Source organism: Ixodes scapularis, unplaced genomic scaffold (genome assembly GCF_016920785.2).
Source record: "Ixodes scapularis isolate PalLabHiFi unplaced genomic scaffold, ASM1692078v2 PGA_scaffold2__306_contigs__length_199485367, whole genome shotgun sequence".
Lineage (NCBI taxonomy): Eukaryota > Metazoa > Arthropoda > Arachnida > Ixodida > Ixodidae > Ixodes > Ixodes scapularis.
Window position 1 is genome coordinate 3,688,216 of NW_024609857.1, and position 24,825 is coordinate 3,713,040.

Here is a 24,825-nt window from a genome sequence, read left to right on the forward strand (position 1 = left end):
GATCTGTAGGTACGGAAGAGAATAAACGCATTGCCCATAGAAAACTAGAGACAAACAAAAACGCGTTTCTCTTCAATCTGACACTCAGGGCCATGCAGTCGCTCGGAGGCAGCGCACTTCTTGTGGCATTCTTGAAGACAGGGAGCAGTGGCCGCGCCAAGTGCAATTTTAAGTTTGGAATCTGCCAATTCGATTACGTCTTTGACGCGCAGTATTTGCTCCTTTACCAAAAGGGGTGTGTTTTCCAAAAGGGTCTTTGGTAGTAAAACGAACGTTCCACACGCACCCTTCAAACGTTTTGAGGAAGCCAGCGAGGGGGGTCTTTGCGGGTTATCAGTTAAGAGAAGAGTGTGATGGAACGAATCAGAGGCCCACAGATTGGATGCAGCAAAGGTTATTCGTTAGATGAAGAAGCCGTACTTGTCTCTCTTATATTATTAATCTGTTTACTGCCAATAGTCCTCTATTACGAACGCCATTGCTTTCTTTCAAATAAGTTTTCTCGTGAAAGTCGCGGGGTACGCTTGGTGACTGTTATTGTCGCACTAACCCATCCATAGGACAATGTTTTGTCGCGAAAATAAACATTCAATTTTAAAGTAAAAAAAAAAACACAAAAACTAATGCACTTATGGGAGTTCAGCTGCGACTAGTGCACCCGGGCACTTAAAAGGCCTTCAAAAAGAACTCCTTGGAAAAAGTCGGCGAATCAGCTGGCGATCTCGACTCTTCCTGCGCTGGGTGTGCGCTCGTTGCCATTCCTTTCGAGCAGTTTCTTTCTGAAGGCCTTTGGCGCAGCCGTAAAACGGGAATATAAAACAGGGGTATGGGGGGGACTCGAATGTGTCTCCGTCCTTCGGGTCGTCTGACGTAACGTTTACATTGCTTTGTTTTCAGTTTTGCGTATTCTTCCGACGCCCCCTTTTCGGCGTTCTTGCGTCGCGCCAACCCCTTCTTGTGACGTCCGAGCAAAGCGGCGGCGCTGTTTGTCGAACGGAGCGTGGGCAGAGTCCTTCCAAAAACAGGCGTCTGCGTACTCCTCGGCAAACGCTTCGCCAGAACACGTCTCGAATCCCAGCAGCGATTGGGCGCCGGCTGGACCAGCTGGGGAAACGAACACGTCGTCGGCTCCCGTCGTGCAAAGTCAATAGGGAGTTTTAGCGAGTCGTTTTTCAAGCGCACGGTTCCGAAATCACGAACGGTACAGCTGATCCGTTCCGTGAAACCGTACGCCAAATTTGACATACTTTAGCGAATCGTGAAAGTAGCGCGACCGTGTAAACGATGATGATGATAGTGCTTAACGGTGGCGCCATCTTCTAGTAAGCATGTGAAACATTTTGCAACGTGTAAATTCGTGGCGACGGTGGCGGGCAACGTGGTGGCACCTCGTGTTTCCGGCGTACGACTGATGTAAACAAGACGGCCGACGTAACATTTGCCGGTAACTGCGAAGCTAGGTAGAGTAAAAAAGTGTCTGAACCACGGTAAAGGTATGTGGTGTGTCTCCGTCATCTTGAACTTGAACGATCGTTCACGTTGTGTGCCGTCGAACCAAACCATCTCGTCTGCTCGCAGTCGCCACGTCAGCTAGTCTACCCGCAGATCGCAAAACTTTACTAGCATGCGCAGTTTACAGCATTCACGATCGCTTACCATAATGAGCAGCCTTCGAAATGGTTTGGCTTAACCTCTCAGATGAAGCAGACTAACAGGACGGCATCGCCTCCCGCTGTCCTAAGCCTAACGCTCGGCTGGGTCGGCGAAGGCGGTCGCCGAACCGACCGCCATTTTTTTTTTACCCGAGTCGTGAACGGTGCTGGCTGCGTTGCGGTGACGACTCCAGCGGCCGGAATGCGAGAAACGAACGAGAAGAGCTTCCCGACTCCCCGAACAACTCGCGCGCGCATGCGCAGTGGCGTCGCGGATGCGTTCGAGAGCGAACCGTTCGTGTGGAAACGACCTGCTAAAACTCCCTAATAACGGGGGAAAGCTCCTCTTTTTAGCAGAGCCGGAGAGGAGGCCTCCAGCGTTTGCTCCGCTAAAGAGCGAAGGGGTGAGAGGAGCTTCCCCTGAAGTACGGCACGTGAAATTATCCAAAAAGCGAAGACAAAGTTGACATTGGTTTAACAGTACGTGATTTCAGAACGCAAAGAAGGCGGAATGAAAGCACAACAGAGTATATGTGATTACGTTGTTTTGCGTTCGCTTAATGTTTGGCGTGTTCTGAGCCCCTGACGGTAAGAAAGCATGAATCGTGCCGCTACCAGAATATACGAAGCGTTCGAGCCGGCACCCGAGCGTACATCCGAAAAGCCCCACAATTCCCCTCGTTGCAAGGCCTCATGCGATTTTCCGGAACGGTCTATTGCCATCGCTAGTGGACCATCGGAGCTTGCAGGGGGATCGGTGGCCGAGTGGGCTAGCGCACACCAGCTCGGAGCAGGTGGAGCAAAAGCTCGCGCTGCAGAACCCAGGGATCCTGGGTTCAATCCCCGCCCCTGCCCGCTTCGATCTGTATCGCTACTGCGTGGTGCACGTTAGAGACCTTAGGCTAGCGGTTGTACTGCACTGGATAAATTGCTCATCTACAGCGAGTGACTCGTCGCAACTTTAATGGCTGACCAACTGCACACTGTATAAATATCCACACAACCCCAATTATTTTGGGGCAGCTTGCGTAAGCATCTCCACTATGGTGCCTGGAACCAGTCTCCGACTGGTGTGTTTACCGCGTCCAAAGAAGTGGTCCCTGGATTTCCGCCTGATGACGACATACAAGTGTCATGCTGGCCTTGTTCCAAAATTTACTCCATCTCACCCCAGGGTAAAAGTTCCCTATCTTAACGTTAAAAAAAATGACGCGTCTAGCGGTTTTTTTAGTTTGTGTTGTCCCGTGACACGACCCGCCGGAGTAACTCGGATCCATTTGCGTAAGATTTGGAACACAGGCGCTGTCGCCGGTCGCGATCCTGGCGGTGTTCCAGCAGCGGTGGTGGATGTAGCAGACGCCTGTTCTCCTGCAGCGGAACCTCTCTGGTGTCCACGGAAGTCAGCCTGAAGTTGGGACGCCGTGATGACAGCGACACTCGCGTTCGCTCGTGCTTTTCGCCAACATTTCTACGACCAACCGCCAGGATCGAGACCTCCGACAGCATGATACTGGCTTCTGTGACGTCATTTGTTACCACTTCGGGACCACTTTTGATGTATGGGCAGAATAGGACGCTGCACACACCAGTCGGAGACGCGTTCCAGGCATCATAATCTCCACCAAGCGCGCCCTGCTGCGTGCACTTCGGGCGCTCGTCGCGCCCGAAGTGCACGACGAGCGCATCGCTAGAACGCGGTGAACCCAAGACGAACGCGTCTGCCGCCATGACTCTTGTCGAGCACGTTTAACGCTTGGGACAGGTCCACCAACGATGACGTCATCCGCGGGCCTTTTCTTCTCGGTGGTCTCGGTCGTCGTGCCCGGCTTCTCTCGGCGCAAGTTGCGGCGGGGCGCCGCTCTCCGGGACCGAGGTCGGTGCCGCTGATCGTCGGACGGTTCTGTGGCGCGAGCAACGCTAGGCAGGCTGCGCTAATTCCGACTCGGATTTCTCGGTTTCGAAGGCTGCCGCCCATTTGTCTCACTGGGCGTGCGCTGCCCGCTTGGCCAGCCGTTCATTTGCCCAGCAGGGTATTTATGCTTGCCAAGGATTTTATTTCTGTATGACATTTGAGAGCACAACTACTCGGAACACAATTTGCTGCTCGAAATTCGTTTTCTTTCCGCCCGAAAACCGCCGATTGAGAACTTTCTGGTTTAAATCGCGCTCGCTCTCTTCTCCGTGGTCACGTGCTGTTTTTTTTTTTATGGTTTAGCGACTATGACCAAATATAATCAAAGTCGTGGGTCATCAAAGTCACAGACCAGGCACGTAGCCAGGGGGGGGGGGGGGGGGGGGGGGGGGGGGGGGGAGGGAGGGCGGGGGGGCATGGGGCCCGGGCCCCTTTCCGAAATCTTCCATTTTGCTGGGACCTCCTCTCCCCCCTCCCCTCCATACAGCATTTCTCCATGCCCCCCCCCCCCCCCACCCTAAAACAAAATCATTTTTTGTGGCTTCTAAGAAACTGCAAATACGTTAAGTGAAAAAAAAAAAAAAAAAATGCACACTTTCGGTAACTTTCTTCTCTATATTTCTTCTTCCTCCCCAGTCCAGTTTCGGTTTCAAGCAGTTGCGTTTTCGGACTTTCTTAAAAATATACGTAACGCTGCAGCAAAATATTGATTGGATAGTCTTCTGGCACCATAATAAATCACCTGGCAAAAAATTAAAAAAAAAAATTGTTTGGGGAGGGGAGGGGGGAGGGGTCTTAGTGTCCCTGTAAAGGGTTCTTTGTGAAAAACTTATAATGGGTTCTTTCAAGTTCCTTTTCTGATGTGAAAGACGTCTTCATTGCCCAGTTGCCTTTCTAGTGCGCCAGGGGGCGATAGTGCTCGAGGTGCGAGCTGAGAGAGTTCTTGGGGCGCCGAAGAACCTTGCGAGAACTAACTTTTTTTTTATTGGTTCAAGTCGGCACCTTTGCCGTTTGTGTCTTCACCGACTGAGACGGCAAATGTCTCGCGGTTGTTTGCGTACGCCATCGAGGTTCGTTCTTCCTCCTGTGCAGCGTCCGTGTAAACATTGACGTTCGCGCTATCCTGAAGAAGTTCAGAGACTTCATCAAGATGTTTGCCAGCAGCGTGCGGTCTTCTGTTTCGCCGGCTGACACTTTGGGTTTTGCGGTGTGAGTCTCGTATCCACCCTGACTTCCATCCTCCCACGGTGGGGGAGGATCCGCCATGACAGGGTACTCGCATCTTCCATACCCGAGCTCTTTAAGGATGTCCCTTCCTGATCTTGTCATTTGCAGTCTGAACATCTGGCTCGTTTTGTTTTCTCGCGCAATTTCTTCAAGTCTGTTCAGACCGACAATTTGATAAAGCTCTTCCACCCCCTTGCATTTCGGGAGGCCAGTGATAACACTCACGGCCTCACGGGTGAGCACTTCTAGGCCATTCCTCTGCCATTTGGTTAGTTTGAGATAATTGATTTCTTAAATTGTCTCGGTGATAAGAAGAGCCTCGACAATTGTCTTTCGGGTGTCGTCCTAAGCTCCCCAGGTTTTCCTTACGATGTTAAGAGTTGGCCTCCACTGACTTCTTGCCTGTTTGTTGCAGCTGCCGCCTGTCTTCCCATCCTCGTCGGTTGCCCCGTATCTTGCCGGTCGGTTGTTGCTGAAACAGCTTCCCGTTGACGTTGAGCCTAAACTTGCTGCCGACTTCTTCGTCCCGTTCTCTTTTGTCGGAAATTTGGTCTGTCTTTTCCGGAGAGAGCAGCAATTAAATATTCGTCGAAAATTCTCAAATAATATTAAGAGCTGTCCGTAGAATTGCGCTCTGTTTCGAGGCGCTGGCAGTCTTTATCCCGATGGTGATATCGTCGGCGTAGTTTGTGATATCCCAATCCGTAGATTTTTCCTAGCGAACGTGCCCGGTCCGCCATGACTACGCGTATATGGAAGAGCGCTGGCGAAATTACTGCACCTTACGAACCCCCTCTCCTGTTGGTGACCTTAACTCTTCGTCTCGCGAATGGCCGTTTCGAATTGGCGGTCTTTAAGAGATGAACTTGAGGGTTTTCACCCTGACACAGCTTCTCGTATCACTGCCACGTGGGGGACCAAATCCAAGGAATTTTTAATATCGGTGGCAAGAGCGTTCGGGGATTGGAGCATAACCGTTTCGAAGTGATGTCTTTGTGGATGAGGGCTAGGCTATCCGGAGTGAATAGGCTCGGCCGGAAACCGGTCTGCTTCGCGCAGTACGCCTGATTATCCGTTTCTAGGAGCCAAGTGATTCGAGTGAAAAACATGTTTTCCATTGTCTCGCACAATTTGATGTGCGGGAAATTGGTCGAAAGTTCTGAATAGAGTCCGTGAGCTTTCTCGGTTCTGGGATCAAAATTAGGGTGGAAAGCTTCCACTCGTTAGAGAGCATTCCTGTCTCTCAGATCCTATTAATCCAGGTCAGGAGTTCCCACTTCTAACTTTCAGGAAGGTTCCTAAGGGCCGTAATAATAATCCTATCAGGTCCAGGAGCCGTGTTCGGCCGTGCCGAATTGAGTGCCACCATTAGCTCCCCTATGTTGAGGAGGGCGTCACTCGGGGAACGTTCGAGGAGCGTTGCTTCCGGTGTCGCTTGCCGTTGTGGCATCGATTACGGGAATCCCCCGCCATGACGGCGAGGATTTTCTCGGCGATGCTTGAGTGCCAAGTTTTGCCCCGTGCAGTTACTTTTCCTTTTTCCAGACATGCCCTTGCAGGTTCTCCACATTCTTCTCACGCCAGTCTTTTCTCGGGCGGTGCCAGCTGAACACTCATCAGCAAAGAAATGTTTATTAGTATTAGTGCTTATTAGCGTTCAGCTAGCACCACCCAAGAATCTGAACCAACTAGCTCAGCTCGAACGAGTGCCAGTCTTTTCGTTGAACGAGTGGCAGTGGTGCCTTCAAATATATGCCTCTTCAGTTCCCTAAAGTATTTTCTGCCTTTTGCCATTGGTAAGTTGAGTTCAAGGAAATTATGTCCTCATCGAACGGAAATAAAGCGATTGCTAGACTTCCAACTTTAACGGTGTTGGTTTGAGAATGCGATAACTCAAATGTTTCACCGTGCATTGTACGCGCACATCAAACTTGTCGTTCACAACTCACAATAGGTAGCCAGGATCCCAACTCGTGACGTCACGGCAAGCCAAATGGCCAAATCCTGCTCCTGACGTCACGGATATGGACTATAACACGGCGCCACCGTAACATCTCGGCAGTAATCGCGTCCTATCCCGCCACCAAGTTCGCGTTGCACGTTTAACGTTTCCGCCTAGAGAGCCCATGGATCACGAGCGAGCCAGTTTCCACACCGACGTGGCTGGATGTACTCCCCGAACTGGAAGGAAGAAAAACAAACAAAGAAATATATAGAAAAGAGAGGAAGGGGAAGAGGGGGCGGGTCCCAGCGGGAAGAGGAGCTGTTCAGACAAGCTGAAATCTAGTGACAGCTCACGCGTACCAGCGCCTGGCTAATCGAGCGAACACCCCCGGTGTTGTGCCCACTAGCGGAAAGAAGGAGCGCGTCGCGGACGCACCAAGTGCGAATGCATAAGCACACGCAGGGCGCCTCTCGCTGGGGTTACGTCTCTTGCATGCCTCCTGCATCGTGTTCGGGATCGGTTTGACGCCGAAAGCTTAAATCCCAAACGCAAAAAAAAAAAAAAAAAACGGCAAAGAAGAAAAACGGTTGTGTAGATAATTTTAGAGGGCGCGAGTTTAGTCCGCCATAAAAGAAGGCATCTTGTAGTGCCTGTACTGACCTTCTCATGAACGCAGGCAAGTACATTGCCCGCCCATGGCGAAACGGGCTGAACTCCGAAACAGGCAGAATGTAAAGTTAAAGAAGGAATGTATGCCGGACTCCATAGAGAGGCTATGCAGCGCATAAGCGAATAATCTCCGGCAGCTTCCCGTCGAGCGCTGCGCAGAACGCAGAGCGAAAGCCGCCGGCTGAAATTCGTCGCTCGTTCGCAGGAAATTCGCTCTACAAACGAAATCTCAAAGTCGCGAATTCACGGGAAAACATACACTGTAAACGACGGTTAACTCGCGGTCTGAAAGGTTCGTGAATATTCGACAGTTTGAAAGGGGTTCAAGCTAAGCTATTATACTAATTCAACATAAAATAAAAATAAAATAAAGCGCAAAAAAGACAGAATGAGCATACACACCCACGCATCATACATACATGCCCTTGATCGTCTTGATTGGGTTGTGATTACATTTTGTGATTGTTTTTAACTATTTCTTTTTGCAAATATTTTATTATAATGCCACTTTCCGGATTATACCGCGAGAGGAACATTTCACGACCACGAATGTGAAGGGATCAATGCTCCTCATGCATGGGCGCCTCAAGGCGCCCGACGAATTCCTCGTGATTGTTTTCAGTCTGCGGAATTCGTAAAAAGGATGCCGCCACAAAAAAAAAAATAATAAAAATAACATAAGTCATTTTCAGAAAAATAGGAAAGCACTCCCTTGAAAAGGGAGCCGAGGTGCACCGATTCGTTTAGCAAACTGCCTTTTGAAAAGTTCTCTCGTGCTGACCTGCAGGCACCTGATCGTCCGCTCGCGACAGGGCTTGAGATTGGCGCAATTCTTGTTTGTAGACATATACCGTGGGAAATAATGTTCCCAAAGCTCTAGAATTGTCTCAACCTTTGTTCCGTCTTGTAACTTTAAGCATCTGTAACATTGGTGTTTACTTCTCACTTGGCACGTTCCGAGCCGGTGACGGCACGCTCGAAAGGGAGAACAAACGTTATTTGATTAGCTCAGTTACGGCACTGCTCATACACGCTGCATGCACGAGGAGTACACCCCTCTCACTCACCACGACTCGCACATCGTTCGACGCGCCGGACGGCTGCTATGGTAACTGCATTGTGCTCTATGGGATACGTACGTTTCGAAGCACAGCGTCTAGATGGCGTTCCAGCGTACTCTGTGGAAGATGCAGTTTCGAAGCGAAAATCTAGACGGCGCTTCAAACGACGGGAGGCGGTCTGAAGCGAGTGAAAGTGGGGAAACCCCCTCCGTGCGAGTTCTAGAACTGAGGTAATCTACTAACCTCGGGGAGAACGCTACATCACAGGACTAAGCTAGGTGGCACAGCGCACTACACACTTAACAGAACCAAGTGATCCCCGGTTTATGCGAGGTTGTCATCGAAAGTATTCGTTGTTCGACGCTAACTTTGAGTAGAGTGTACGAAATGCGTCTGTTCGCGCTGTGTCGCGCAGTGTACGCACGAAGGCTTTCTGGCTGACTGCGCAAGCGGCGGGGTCGACATGGTTCCCGTTGTGCAGCCGCGGGTGTTGTGTTCGCGGCGTCGCCTCTTGGGCTTTCCCGCTTCCCCGAGCCGTGTTCGGGGGCAGCCTAATGGCCGCCGAGTGGGCACGGCGCGGGACACAAGCCAGGGCCGCTGTTGCTGCCGCCGACGCGGCTACCGCTGCTCGTGCTCGAGATCCGTGTTCGGGGGACGCCCGCTGGCAGAACGCATTAGCCGGCAATTAGACAGCCGAGAGGGGCCCAGGCGCACGCTGCTTTTCGTCCGGCCGCAATTGACCGCGGGAAACAGCAATACCCGGCCCAATTAAGAGAGCATCCTCGGCCCCATCCGAGCCAATTTCGGGCCGATTAATTACGTCTCGGTGGCTTCGCAGCCCCCGTCGCTTCGATCTCGGCTCTCACGCACTCGCGCCACGCCCGACAGCGTGAAATGAACCCGCGCTCGGGAGTCGGACACGGGCTGCCCGACGTCGGGCTGAAGCAGACCAGGGCGCCCGAAGGCGGTCAACTCCCCGTGTAAGAACTGCCAAACAAAACGTTGCTTCGCTGGGCACCCCACTCACGGTCCCACATTGTGTTCTTGCAATTTTTCTTTTTTCTTTTTCATAAGATGACTTGATTTTTTAACGCGAATGGCTTTCTGCGGAGCATTGGAGCGAAAAATTATCCGGCTCAATGAACTAGGAGACGTACGAGTCCATATGGATTCGTACGCGGAACAGTTTCTGCGAGTTCATCCTTGGGCTCGACAGTTTGTCAGAGACCCCTCCCTAGCCTCGCTATTTCCGCAGATCTCGACTGGTCGACTGAAGGCAGCCTGTGGGCGTCGTCTCCGTAGTCCGGAATACAAACAACGCATTGACTTTTTTTATTTTTTTTTTTTAACGTTTATCATAACTTAGGGTTTATTAATTTCTGAAAACTTGAAGTGAAATTTACCACCGAATTCTAAAATGAACGAAATATAGCAGTTAAGGAGCGATCGTTTAAATCTGTTTAGAAGTCACTAAACAGTCGCTTCGGGGAGTGAAGGGGAACAGCTATAGTTTTTATCAATAGTCCCGCTATATTTAGCGCGGAGACGGGCGGCGCATAGGTCAGGAGACTCCAATTTCCCGCAGATCTAGCGTGGAAACTGAACCGATTTGCTAGAAACAGCGTTTCAGCTGCGACTGGGAAAAACTCCCAAGTCCATGACTAAAATTTTCTCGCTATATTGAGCGGGGAAGCTGGATTGGGATGTAGAGGCCACGTGACATCAGATCACGTGACGTCAATCGCTAACTTCAGCGCAAAGTGCACGGACGGAGGGAGAATGTTGGGATTGGGCGTTTCTTGGAAAAGCATTTCGTGCTTTCCTAAAGCCAAACTGAGAGGCCTTCCGGACCGTCGCCTTCGTGGAGTTGGTAAGAGGGCTGCGTTGGCTGCGTTCTCTCGACGGGGCCCTGAGACGTGCGTCGGCGGGGTCGGCGACGAGTAGACCTGGACGGTTTCCGCGGCCGCCGGGGTCCCTTGCGTCTTTTCCTCGGCGGCGTGGTTGTCCGGCCACACGTTAATTGTGTCCCAGCGGCAACCGAAAGGCTCCTATTTGCATGAGAAAGACGCTGTCGCGGCAGCCGCTTTTTTCTTCCTCTCTCGCGGCCTTTTGTCTTTTCCGCCTGCGTGGTTCGGTGGCCTTTTTCGCTTCTCTTTGGCCGAGAGACAATCGACGAGGAAACGGCCCCATTGTCGCTCCAGGCCACCAGCCTCCCGATTTAGCGGCCTGCCGCCAGTCGACACAAGCGCGCCCCGTTTCTGGATCCGCCGCCCGGCGCTACTTCGCCCCTTCTCGCGCCCGGGGCACGGCGCTACTTCTGCCCGCCGCTTCTCGAACAATTATCGCCGGTGTGCCAACACGTTTTACACAGAGATACACTTCATTCACGCGGATAAATCGCGTGTATCGGCGAGAAAAACGCATCATGAAACACAAATAGTTGTTAAAATGGGTCTCGTAAAAAAAGGAGGAAAAAAAAAACTGCTTTTATATGGTCGGGTTGGGAATGCTCAATTTTTTTCTTAATAATCGGAACATGCGAGGTTGTGAAAATTATAGTAAAAGTTATAGTTATAGTTATAGTATAGAAAAAAAAATATTTTTTGAGATTAAGTAGATTGAGTAGAGGAAATTATGATTATCTGCTATTATAAAAGTTGTCCTTGTATGGTTTTCAACATAATCTTCTCAGTTTGTTTCAGGCCGACTTAACTGATCGTCAAAGTAGCGTTAGGATATCGAATAGATATTCTGCTACCTTCATACCCACATCTGGGGTACCCCGAGAATCTAACCTATCTCTATTCCTCCATTCGTAAACAATCTTGAAGCGCGCTTAAACACGTCAGGTCTGTTATTGTTTGCTGATGATATCGAAAATTTTAGAGATATACGACCGTCCTCTGATTGTAGTATGTTAAACGAGTGTATTGATGATGCCCCTGAGTGATATTCAGCAAATGACTTGATGCGTAATCCAGACAAAACAAAACCCTTGGTGAAAACACCAACAACGGACGGTTTATTATCCGACGTGTCGGCCGGAGTCCGGCCGAAGTCCGGCCGAAACGTCGAAAAATAAACCATACGTCGTTGCTGTTTTTACCAAGGGTTTTCTTTTCTTCTCAGTTACACCCACGCCTTCGGCCCCCCGCCACCATGCCCGGTATAATATATATATATATATATATATATATATATATATATATATATATATATATATATATATATATATATATATATATATATTACCCTTCTCTTTCTTAGTTCGTCGCTATCACACGTCGTACCATGATTCGTGACCTTGGGATCTTGGGATCTAGTTCGAAGCCAGGCTTTCCTTTTCTGGTCATGTTAATCGATGTTCACACACTCGCAACCGTGTACGACCGAGACAGACAAGACCGGTCTTGTCTCTCTCGGTCGTACACGGTTGCGAGTGTGTGAACGGTGCTTTACCCAGACTGTTGACTCTTCTGTACGAATCATTGGTTTACTTTTTCGCCTGTCATGTGACTTTATGAATCTATATATATATATATATATATATATATATATATATATATTTGTTTATTTATTTATTTTCAATGTACGTCTATTTTCCTGCCTTATACGAACAAAACTTGTGTTTGGTCGTGTGGCACGGAACTCGTTGACGTATTTTGATGTGCCGCGGATTGAAACTGTACAGAAGCGTTTTATTCGTGCGATATGTGATAAGTACTTCGACGGAAGAGGTTATTATGACTACGACCCCCTATTCAAAAGGTTGCATTTACAAAATATATCCACTCGCCGACTCACGCGTGATATTCTTTTTCTACGCAGAGTAATTCATGGCCACTTCGATGCTGACCTCCTAAGCTCTGTACATTTTCATGCACCTGCTCGCTTTTGTAGACAGCACTCTCTATTTTACCCTTTCTTTCGATAGAAAGACCGATTTCCTTAAGCCTTCGGCGCATGCGTGACGCCGCCATAACTTTAGTTCACAGGAGGCAGGAGGCGGCGCACGAGACGGCACGTGACGTCTCGCGCTCTACACACGCAGAGCTCCAACGAGGTTGCCGCACGTGCAGAAATACTAAAGAAATGCATTGTGAGATCGGCCTATAGACGCTTTGCAGCAGCTGTGCATGAACGCCGCCATAACTGACCTTCAGTTTTTGTTTCCTCTTATTTCGTTTATTTCACTTCATCATTACCATAGCAGGCCAGGTTAATGCCACATTAGATTCAACTGTGTCATTTTCTAAAGCATCGGCCTTTGTAGAGCATCGTCAACTATACCGTTTCAGTTGCTCGGCATCTCGGTAAGACAAGGTCAGCAATGGCGGCTGTAATTTGGCGCGTGTGTAAAGCGTCTATAGGAAGTATTCACTGGCGGCCATAGGTGTGTCGCGACTGCTGAGCGCGTGCTGATGGCGAGCTTCCACAGTTCTTCTATAACGTGCATTCCGCACCATCAAGAGTGCCGGTCTTAGCAGCCTATTGATGTGGGCTCGTTCTGAGCATGCGCCCTAAACAGCACCCACAAATATGGCGCCCAGTGAATACTCCTTATACCTTGCAAGTGTCGCCATTGCTGGGCACTGACGGTTATTTCTACTTACTGGTTTCCTTGAACTACAACTTTCGTGGTGTGCAACTGAGAAGGCGAACCTAGCGATCGCTCGTGGAGCATACAGTACTGCACGGCCGGGAAGGACGTCCCATGCAAGCTATGCTTTCGCATTCAACTCTCATCTAACAATTTAGTCTCCATGCTTAGACATTTTCCATGAAATAAACTCTTCCAAGCGTAAACTACCATGTGAACTTTACGTTTAAGACTCTTTTGATGATAGAGACCAGGGGTTTCCAAACTTTTTAACTAAGAGGTTGGATGGGGACTTGTCGCAGTCTGGAGGGCCGGAAAATAAATAAAAAATATAATTAAGAAAATACCGAATAAATATACCTAAATAGTAGGCATTTACGTACATAAACGTAAACTAGAGTAAAAATATAAAAAGAATGTAAAGTGGAGAAATACAAATACTTTTTTTTCCCAGTATATCGCTAATTATTACATAAAAAAATTGTTGCCCAAAAAAACTCACCTGCAGTATATCGAAGCACTTAAAAATGCTTCCATATGCAGACATGGCAGAAGAATAATGATAAAAGTAGAAGAATAACAATATGCAATAGTTAGGACACAGGACGCTAAGCACAATATTTGTGAGAACGCGAAAAAACGTTTAACATACCATTAGGTACACAAACATAAAACAGGGGGCTACGGATACTAATGTTGGTGATGACAATGCATAATAAATAATAGGAGGAAAGAATCCCGGTTTCAGAGTAGTGTTCTCTTATTCTTTTCCATATCTTTTGGCGCGCGTCGCCGCGCCGTTTTTTTTTTTTTTTTTTTTTTTTACGCGTTGATTTTTGTGTCGTTGCAGCGGGCCTCAAGCCGGACGTCGATGCAAAGGCTGCGGCCATCCGCGGGACGGCCGGAATCTCACCACGGGCCGCACTTGGCCCGCGGGCCGGGGTATCGGGACCCCTGATATAGACCATTTTGTTTTTCTTTTTCGGGGAATTTTATATTCGGAAAATTTCTTCATGAATTGTTTTGCGTCTTCAGTTCTCTAAAAAGCGTGAACATGTTTTAGTGTGAACTAGCTTTGTGCCATTTATTTATGATTTTGGAGTGATGAGTTCGACCTTCTTCATCTCTACCTTCTGTGAGAGTATACGAGTTGTATCTCTTATTAAATGTTCTATCTTTCGCTAACACATCAAAACCGCGAGATTGTTCTGGGACACTAGGGAAATAACAGAATGAGTTATGCGAGGCTGTAAAAGCCCGTCCACAGAGCACCTTTTGCACACGTTGCGTCATGTTACCAGAGGTTACGTTGAAAGTCACCGGGACATCTGTGCTTTGTGTGAAAATTGTGTTGTGTGTATGTTTATACGGCATAGAACTTGGTCTGCTTCAACAGGCGACGAGTCTCCCAGATGTAAATGAGCAATTTAGTCAGTGCAGTACAACCGCTAGCTGGGGTCTTTAGCGTGCACCGCGCGGTAGTGATACACGACCGCACGCCGGTACGATGTTCGCTCCACGTGCTCCGAGCTGGTGTGCGCTAGCCCACTCGGCCACCGATCCGCCTGCCTTTTATGACAACCAATTGATGTAGTGTCTCTGCACATCCGAAACACGGATATTCCGGATAACGTAATGCAAGGACGCAAGCACTCCCGCGTGAATGGGTCTTTCAGCTCAGGTGCTCACTCGCACTCTTCCCGAAATGAGCAGGGCGCTCCCGCTGTGTTCCGGACAGCTCGGTAACGAAGGTGCACCTTCGTTACCGAGCTGTTACCGGCGCAAAGAACTCGGCTGCGGCACTCCAGAGCAGAACTCACGATCGGCGCTCGGCCCCCTGAGCTGCCGCGTGAAGGTGCACAATCCCGGTGCCCCAGGACTGTGCAGCGCGAGTTTTCGCCTGCTCGCGGTCCGAGCTACACACTTTCCCGGGACCTTCTTTTTTACTTCGACAGCGCCACTGACTGCCATTCAGAATGTAAAAAGTATCGTCCGTCCGTGCACTGTCCGCTACATATAGCGTGAACATTGACCGTCAAGTGACCTGACATCACGTGACCTATTCACGAATTCAATTTCCCCGCTGGGTTTCGTGGGGAAATTGATGTCGCGTGACTTCCGCACCAAGTCCATTTCCCCGCTAAGTACAAAGGGAAACTCGACATCGCGTGACTCGAAGGAACCTGTCCGACACCTAAGTTTCTCCGCTAAATTTAGAGGGGAGATATATGCATATCATGACTCTTCCACGTGATTCATCCACATTAAAAAGCAGGCTGCAAAAGTCGGCTGCAACGATAAGCGGGAAGTTCGAGCAGGGAACTCCTCGTACCTCCCTGGCGCACTGCGGCCCGCGCCGTATACGACCACTAGGAGTCTTGGCGCGCGTCGAGCAACGAGGAGGTCGAGGGGCATGCTCGTCCTCCGGGCTCCGGGACTACCCCGCACCGACCGATCGGACTGGCGGCCCTTAGACGCGTCACGGTAGGCGCCGGGTTCCGGACGCCTTCCGCACAAACCTCCCGGGCACCGAGCGATACCACCGAGGTCTCCCCTCCTCGAACGTCCTCACTAGTAGATTTACGCAGCGCCGTCTGGAGCATCAAATACGCCTCCAGCAGCGCGTCTCGCAGCGACGACGCTAACACGAGGCGACGCCAAGACGGACGGGATTGTCGAGCCTCAGCGTGTTTGTCGCTTGGGGCGCATCGGAGATACGATGACGTCATGTCCTTGTTTTCTACACTGACGCGATCTGCTTGGCGCGCACCGGAGGCGAGCATCGCTGGAACATGCGCCGAACGCTCGCTCAGATTGTGCCGAGCAGCGTCTTGGGTCGCGCCACTGGCGACTTCCGATAAATCGACGGCCCTGTCGGGGCATGGAAGCACGAAGCTGTCGCGGCGATTTGATTCACCTCTGGGCGAGGGCAGATCGAAACGCCAAGGAGGGCTGGAACGCATGTCCGAACAAAGAACGAAAGTCGGAGCGCGCCTTGGAATTCCGAAGAAAGAGCCGCGGGAAGAAATTCATCTCGCAAAAATAGCGAGTATGTTTTCCTTCGAATGGACCGACGGCCACGACGACGCATAACAAGACATCAGGCAGAACGATCAAAACAGCGTTGTTCGCGTCCCTGCGTTCTGGGCGCTTTTACATAGCGAGCGTGGATCTTCGTCCCGATGCCGCTCTTTTCCACGTTCACCCCGAAAACCGTCGTCGACGAAACCCCTAATCGAGACAGCGCTGTGCAATGCGTGGAGTGCGGGAGAAAAGGAGTGTGCGCAGCCAGAGCCTCCGAGGTCCCGGACGTCGAGGCCGGACGTCAGGTGCGGGCGGCGTCTGTTGCTCCTCGGCGCAGCGGCGCAACGTCGGCGGCCCAATCCAATTATACGCTCCGAAGCGCGTCAACCGGCGCCAATCGTGGCAGGCGGCAGCAGCAAGCGAGATGCGGGCGCCATTACGGCCGCCCCTGCCTATTAGCCTTATTACTTTGTTAGAAAAGCGAATATTGAATCAGGGCGGGAAACCTGGTTAGAAGCGCGCGTTTATGCGCCTTCTTCCCGCGGGCCCCTCTCGGCCCCAATTAGTGCGGGACAGCGAAGAGAAGCGGCAGCCGCCTGCAGCTTCCCCGCCTGGCTTCCCCGCCGGGCACCGAGGCCCTGCGGGGAAGCGGCGCAGGCCCGCGCTCCCGGCGCTCCCGAGTCCCGATCCGTCTTCGGGGGTCGCCTCGCCCCGAAGCCGACGTGCGCGTTCTGGGTCCCTCGGGGTCTCGAGGAAACACGAAACGATCTCGGTTCTGGTTATTTAGCGCTCAAAATAGACACTGCGCAGTGATAATGATCGGAGTGTCTATTTTGCTCCGATTTTAACGAGACGTTAGTTCAGGCTTTTGGCTCGCTCTTCTCCATTCCCCGCCAATTTTTACCTGAAAATCAAATTCCGTCCCTAATAAAAATATTAAAAACAGCAAGTAGGAATATTACTGGACGATTGATGAATATGTCATTCGCTTTCGAAAACCCAGAGCCAGCACGTCCACTCCCACTTGCAATCCAACGCAATCACGGGACTCGTTTGCGGGTCGACTTGGATTTTCTATTAACGCTTGACCGGCATGACGACTGTCAACTACATTTGCCTCCAATTCTGTCTCCGTCGGCGCAGGATCCTCGCGTCCATTGGGACACCTACCTATCGGCCCGCTCCCGTTCTCGCCATTTCTTATCGCTTTTTTCTTTTTTAGCAATGACACCATCACATCTACTGCGGCGACAATAAATCTGCCTACACGGTCTTACTGGAGGTAGAAACAAATGGGTGCATAGACCAGGAAAATAGCATACTGGAAGAAAACGCCGCAGACTCTCCTGCGCGCAGCCATCTTTGTTTAGAAGGCGTTCTGAGCATGCGCAACAGCTCTCCTCCGTGGAATATCAGACGCGCTTGTTCACACCTCTTTGACTAGCCATTTTTCGCCCGGGTACTAAATGTTGCAGAGGTGTGCTTCCGTTCCTTCCCGACAACACCAAGGTCCCAGATCGCGTTCGATGACTGAAATATGAAAACGGTGAAAGTTTTTCTCGGAAGTGCCCGCGGCGTCCTCCTGTTCAGACTGATGTCTACATCCCAGCTCGCCCTCCCTCCCTTCATCTCTAGCTGTCGATAGCCACGTTTTGAGCGTGACGCGTAGAGCGAAAACAGCTCATCATCAAAACATTCAAGAACCTTTTGCATCTGTCATCTCGTTTTAGGCCCCAACGACGCGTGGCTTTCGAACGACGTGTGAATATGCACGCTCGGCTGCGCAGCCATCGATGTTTGCTGACTGTTTTCTAGGTCGCGACACGCCCTATGGAAGGGAGCTCAAAAGCCCGTCTTTGCAATACCGTTGGCTTTATTTGTTCCGGTGCATCTTTCGCTTGGACGTTCGTTCCAATGACGCGCCGCAGGAGCGGAGGGATCGAGCGGCCGTGGCGGTGGTACTACGTACGCGACAAATGTAAAAAATCCGAGGCGCAGCGACGACGTCGTTTGCGCGAAACCGCCGACACCCGGGAGGAAATATTGGCTCTCCGAAGACGACAGTATGTGGACCGTTGCGCGGCTGGAAATCCCATTTTTCGCCGAGTCCGAATCCCCTACGCAAACCGCATTGCGTCGGGAACTGGCGTAGTGACGGCAACGATTTCGGCGTCATTTTTAAAATGTACGTTTAGGCGCTCCATTGGGAGTTGGCGGGGGCCGCTACAAATCAGTCCTGGAAACATTTTGTGAAGCGAAGACAGCCGAGGCCGGCGTCTCGAGTGCGCGCGAGTGCGCATGCCCGGTCCGCCTCGTGCGCGCTGAGCGGAGCCAGTGCACTCGACGCGGCGTCCCGTGGCGGAGGTAAATGCGGAAAATTTATATTAAGTAACGGGCGGGAGATCGTAATCGCTGGCAGCGACGCGCGCCAAGAGCTGGCCCCGTCTCGGCGAAAGCGCCGTCCGTCGACTCGGAGAACCGCCGCCCAGGAACGCGGGAGGTTGGCCAGACGGGCCCGACGAACGGCTCCGCATCGCGGCAGGCTCACGCCACTATAGAGTGGAAGCGGTGCTGGCGGGGCTGGCACTCGCGTCGAACCGGCCTTATCTCATCTCGTCGACACCCCCAGGTCGCGAAGAAACCTCTTAAACCGCGCTCACGCTGATAATACGAAAGACAGCCTCCAAACCCTGTACGAGGCGTGTTTCTTCCCGGTATGGACGGTCACATTGGCCATACAAAACATATCTGCAGACGTCTTCGAAGCTGTACGAAGCAAACATGTGCGGCCTGTCTGCTGGAAGTCATGTCTTCCGCTAACTCCGTGTGTTTTGTATGATTTATGAGCGGTCCCTGCGGCTTCATGAGCCTCAGAGCGGCCGACGTTTCGTTGCAGGCAAAATCCCGACCAAGTTTCCTTTTTTGTGAAATGTGAACTGCATTATTGGTTTTGTTCCCTTCGGCGTTCTTCGCAGCTGCAGCACCGACAGCCTTCGGGATTTCTTTTGTCTGCTCCGTGGCTTTTCGTTGGCAGTCGCCGTACGCGATGAAGGACAACTTGAACGCTTTCTCGGCGCCTCGTCAACTTCGGAAGGGGGCATTCTTGCGAACGGTTGGTATTCCGAAAAGAGTTTGGAGATTCGCTGGGAGGAGGATTATCTTGGGGTAAAACGGGCACTCGTTCGGTGTGCTTCACCGCCGAGTCAGGCAGCTGTTCGATCAAATCTCATGATGACTGACGGCGGCGACGTGTAACGAATATATCGTGGGCCACAGCGTGGGCCAAGAAACAGGGCCACAAACAACACCAACGACCAAAACAACGGGAAGCACGAGCGATTCGGAGCACGCTTACGCTGTGCTCGTCCTGGCGTTTGATCGGAGCAGCCCCAGTGGAACCCGAGACCTCCGTTGTTCCGCTGGAAAGGCTGGAGCATCAGGGGACCTGGGTTCCACTGGGGCTGCCCTGAAATGGCCCCCGAACATCGTGTCGGACAATTTGGCTGCACCGGCGAAACGGCTCGCAACACTTCCTCCTGACTCTACAACCTTCCTCGCGGTTGGAACAGGGATCGCGTTGTCGCTGCTTTTTTAAACCGACGGACCTCAGCGCGCAGTAGCGACCCGGTTCCATACAAAATTGACACGTGCCTTCGTACAACGACGGCAACTACGGCAAGCAGGAAGAACAGGAACGGAAAGCAAGTAAAGTAAAAAGCGATCCTAAAACAATATACATAAAAGATGGGGGGAAAATTAAGAATGACAATTCTTAGGATGCAGCCGCAGGTTGGGAAAGGGGAGGGGGGGGGGATTTGACAGATGGTGTAAAACCGTAATCGTTTGTTTGCGCAGTTCTATCTTCTGTACACTTTTGAACTGCATATTGCTGTTTTACAGCAGGTTCAAAACGCGAAATTGGCCGAAGTTCACCAGTGACATGTTGAATGGCAGGAACATTCCAGGAGACTGACGAGAAATTGTCCTTCCCTTGTTCGTTTTGCGGAATCGGTTCGGCAGTGCGCCAAGGGACGACTTTTGCATCGGCCCTTCGATGGCCGACCTGGATGGGCGACCAGGGAGGCCGGGTTCAGGGACCTCTGGCGACTTTGTGCGCGACCCATGGAGGAGCTCCTTGGAAGCTTTGTGGTCGCGAGCTCCGCTTTGGGAGGCTGCGGCGCGGTGCCGCGGCGCCATTTGCATCATAAATGGCCCCGGCCAGGTGGAAGACAAAAGGAGGGTCACGCGTGAGCAGGCCCGTGCACACGCGCGCGGGAACCGACGGATGTGCAACCGGCGCAGGCCCCCGCTCCCGCCTTCCGCCCGACGCGATTAAACGCTTCCGGAACCACGTGACTGCACCAATGACGTGCCCCGCCGTGCGGCAGCGCCCGAGCCATTTGCCGTTTCCGCGAAACGCCCCAGTCTTTCCGCGGGAGGCCATTTGCATGCGCGCCAAACAGCGGCGAATGAGCGAGGCCCGGGGGATCGACGCTTGACCCGCCGCCCCGGCCCGCTTGACTGCTAAGGGAAAACCTCGGGGGCCCTGCGCAACGCACCGCCGCCGGAGCCCAGAACTTCCATCCGGCACGCGGTAGGCCAGGGCCGCATAATCGCCGCTTTGTCTGGAGATGAAGGAGTCTTCATACGACACGGCGCGAATAGCGATGGATGGATGGATACAGATCAACTTTCAAAACAGGGTGGCGACTTGCGACATATATAGCTCGGGGGGATTTCTGTGGCGCCCTCTTACATTGGCATCGTTCCATGTGGCCACCAACTTGACGGTAGGGCGATGATTCTCGGCTTGGAACAAGCACGCTCAAGAAAAAGGTGTCCCACATCTTCGGCCGCTGGACCAGAGGTACTGTCTGGGAATGGTGTTCGAGGCTGTCAGAAACTGCCTTTTTATGGCGACATTCGGGAGCAGCCTGCGAATTGACATATCGAAAGGCCTTTGGAGGTCTGTATTCCGGGAAATATTGAGATGAGGATCCCATAGCATAGAGACGAGACGTTCGCGCAGGTTAATTAAACCGTGGACATCCCTGTGTAGACAATCTTAAGGGGGTCTTCGTTAAGGAATCGTGCATTGACGAAAGGAATTAAAACTTGTTGCGAATCTGGGCTGTCATGTCCTAGTGTAGCGAGCCCATCAACAGAAAAAGGAAAGCGCCGCTTCCTGGCGGCCGTTCGCTCAGGGATCGAGCCTGAGCGCTCGACCCTTCATGGAGCGACGAGTGCTACTGCGCGACGGCCAAAACCCACTTTCGTCAATACTGCGACGCTACTGGAGTTACAACAAAGACGCAAAGCTGATACTGTGCGAAGCTGGAACTGAATCAGATAGTGATTTACCGCCAGATAATCTCTTCCGCTAGAGTGTCTCCTAACAAATATTGGGGCATTCAGAGGAAGCTTTGCTCCCCGGCAATCTCGGAGGCCAGGAGGGATTGCCTGATTACCCGAGCGTACGGGAACGCAAACAATAAAGGGGTGTCCAAACAGGACACTACAAAACGCACGACTCCGACAAATCGTGAAAATGGAAGCGGACACGCCCGCTTCGCGCCCGCTTCAATTTTCACGATTTGTCGGAGTCGTGCGTTTTGTAGTGTCCTGTTTGGACACCCCTTAAGACGCGCCGGACGTGTCCGCGAACTGTCTTGGTTGCCCGTCAACCCGGCGAGACGCCGAGGCCGGCCGAGAGAAGGGACTCACGGTGCGAAGGCCGGTAGCCGTGCACGGCCCTGGCGGCGGGGTTGGAGTAGTACGAGGATCCCGGGGAGCCGTCGAGGGAGTGGAAGAACATGTCCATGTCCTCCTGGGCGAGCACCCCGGGGTCCGGCCTCCCGCCCGGCGGGCCCTCGTAGCCGGACCAGGGCCCGGCCTGCTCCTCCATGGCGTCGCGCGTCGGCACCGCGCGCCCGCACAGCTGCGCACACGCCTGCGACAGGCCGCTCACGCCGCCGAAGGAGCCGTGGCCGCCGCCGCCGCTCACTGACGACGGCGCCTGCGAAGGACAGAAGCACACAGTCAGACACGAGCAGAGGAGGATGCCCGGACACTGTTCTGCTCCCCCAATGAGCCCATACACCGCCCAGGGCGCCGAAGAAGACCCTCGGCGAGACGGCCGCTCTGAGGCTCCCGGGGTTGCCTTTTCAGCTGCCCCATTTCCATCCACTCATCGTTCAATTTCACACCACCACACTTAGGAAAAAATCTCTCTACAAAGAACGCTCATCTAGACCGCTTAAACCTGAAATACAACGTTGTATGAGCAGTCTTGAAAGTCACGGGGCTCATACATTAAAGACTCTGTTATTCTCCGACATTACGTAACGTAGCGCAGAACGTGGGCCTTGATTGGCCGGCGAGCAGGAGCTCGATATCTGCGTCAATATCTGCGTGCGTTCGCTACGCTCGACGTCGGAGTCTTTTAGAGCCTTAAGACTGCATTCTCTGAGGAAGGACATGCCGGAAACAAAATTCGCTTCATCCATGTCTGCAGACAGTTAAATGTCTGCAGGCTGCATGATGTAACTTAAAACCCCCGCACGATTCTCAGGGCGAGAGCTGGCCAAAACTCCAAAAATAGGACGTTCGCCGGTTTACAAGTTGAGCCCTCCCCGTTTCAATCTGCATCGTACACCGGCGTACGGTCGTGGGAGGCTACTGCGTGATGCACGTTAAAGACCCCAGGCTAGCGGTGGGACTGCACTGGCAAAATGTCTCCTCTACAAGTCGCCCATTGGGGCTGACACACTTTCCGCTGGCTAAACAAACACGGCACAGTGTTTACGAGCAACACGCACCACAAACAGTTGTCCCATACACTGAATGTAGAAATACTGACGCAACGAAGCGAGACTGGAATCACGATCCTGTCGAAACTCTCCATCGCGGGTCTCTGCAATTCCCAGGGTTACAGGGAGGTTACTCTGTTCTCGTCAGTATTTTGCATAAAACCTAATATCCCGACGCTAAAGGAATGTATCTTAGAGTCAAGCTCATTGGGAATAATTATTCCACGTGTTCCCCAAACAACCTACATTAAAAGGATGCTGAACCAAACATTTTAATGTCCATAATAAGTGGCGCACGATCTTTCCACGAGCCAGCAGCCGCCCGTGTGCGTGAGCGCACGCAACGAAATTGACGTCATGATCTTCCCGGACAGCAGAAAGCGCAGACCGCATGGTGCGTTTTTCTGCACGCGAAAACGCGACGCGCTATGAACGCTCGCGCGGAAACTGAGGCGGAGGCACCCGCATGCAGACAAAGCCAAGCACCGCCGGCGGCGCGTTATCAGCGTTGCCAGATAACAGAATTCTCAACACGCGATGTAAATGTCGACGCAAATACTACAAAATGAGAATTAAATGAACAAATAAGTAAATAAAGCGGGATTGTGTGTCAAAAGAGAGACCTTTTAAATTTTTATATGGAAAATAAAAGTGTTTTTGAACACTTTGAATTGGGTTCAATACGAAGCAGCGTACTGTGCAGGATCACGTGATAGTTCGACCGACCCTCATCGGGCGAGAGCCGCTTCGACGCCTGGGCTTGTTCTGGGTCGGCTAGAAAAGAGCGCTCCCGCGCAAACGCGCGCCCGCGCGCAGGAAATGACGTCAGTTTGACGCCGACGCGCCTGAATCGCGAACGTAGGTCCGCTCTTGGAGCACATCGGACGCGCGCCAAGTATCGCAAACTGACTCGCCGCCGACCATGAAGGTCCCCTAAATAAAGAGACAGTGATGCACGTGTGGTCCCGAAAACATTATTTTTCCCTCTTGGTACGCGAACGCAAAAGGAGACAAGGGACCCAGGAGGGGGCGCTGTCAAGATCAGGCCGGCGTTGCACGCCGGAGGAAAGAAGAAACTCGTAGCGGGGTTGAACGCTGTCCGCGTCTGACGTGCTTTTGTGTGTCCCTCACCTCCTTTTGCGTTCGCGTACCAAGATGTTTAGCCAACACGCTCTCACGATTCTATGTTCATGATTTGACGCTGTCAAAACGTCGTATTCCCTTTCTCCTTACGACCTTCTGCGGAGGATGCTAGGAGCTATCGGGGCAAATGCAGCCCCATGTGAGTGTTAGGTGTTACGAAGACGGTGCGTGTGTCTGTTACACACGCACACAGAAACACACATACATACACATAATATGTATACCATTATTAACATAATTACCACCAAACAAGATTAGTATCAAAGATAGCAAAGAAAAAATAAGCTAAATTGTACAATCGCCTTATGCTCTAACTATGCAGAGAAATACTTAGGAAAACGTGTAACGAAACCAGAACGCACCTCTTTTCCAGTCCCACTGATAATGTTTATGTTCAATTCACTAGAATAATTTAGGCGACGCGGTAGTGTAATAGCTATAATAGCTGGGAAAGAAATCACTTGGTCCCAAGTCCAATCCTTGTCGGAAGTATCCTTGTATTCGTGTTTGAATAATGACCCCTATCTGCTTTACACCTACGGTCAACGGTCGAGCGCGACCGTCGAGCCGCGTTACACTTTTTCCTGACATGAGCGCTTAAGCACAGACTGCGTTCAAAAGCATCTCGCGACGGAAGGGTTTCAAGCACCGCCATAATTGCTGCTTTCATACACGTGGCACGGTCAGGGTGTTCAGAAAACCCGAGGCGAACCAAGAATGGGCTCGAACTTTCCAGAAGAGCAAAGGTTGTCGAAAGAAAAAAAGAACCGGAGTATAGCGAAC

The 24,825-nt window shown here is 51.6% G+C and overlaps 1 protein-coding gene across 1 annotated transcript in view; it reads right to left on the bottom strand.

The window, feature by feature from the left end:
* Window positions 1–24,825, bottom strand: part of LOC8052077 (endothelial transcription factor GATA-2) — a 102,719-nt gene that overhangs the window by 51,224 nt on the left and 26,670 nt on the right. The window contains exon 2 of the mRNA XM_029974020.3: window positions 21,815–22,106. Within this exon, the coding sequence (XP_029829880.2) occupies window positions 21,815–21,995 (181 nt within the window). The 5' untranslated portion in view covers window positions 21,996–22,106. The remainder of the gene's footprint in view (window positions 1–21,814; window positions 22,107–24,825) is intronic.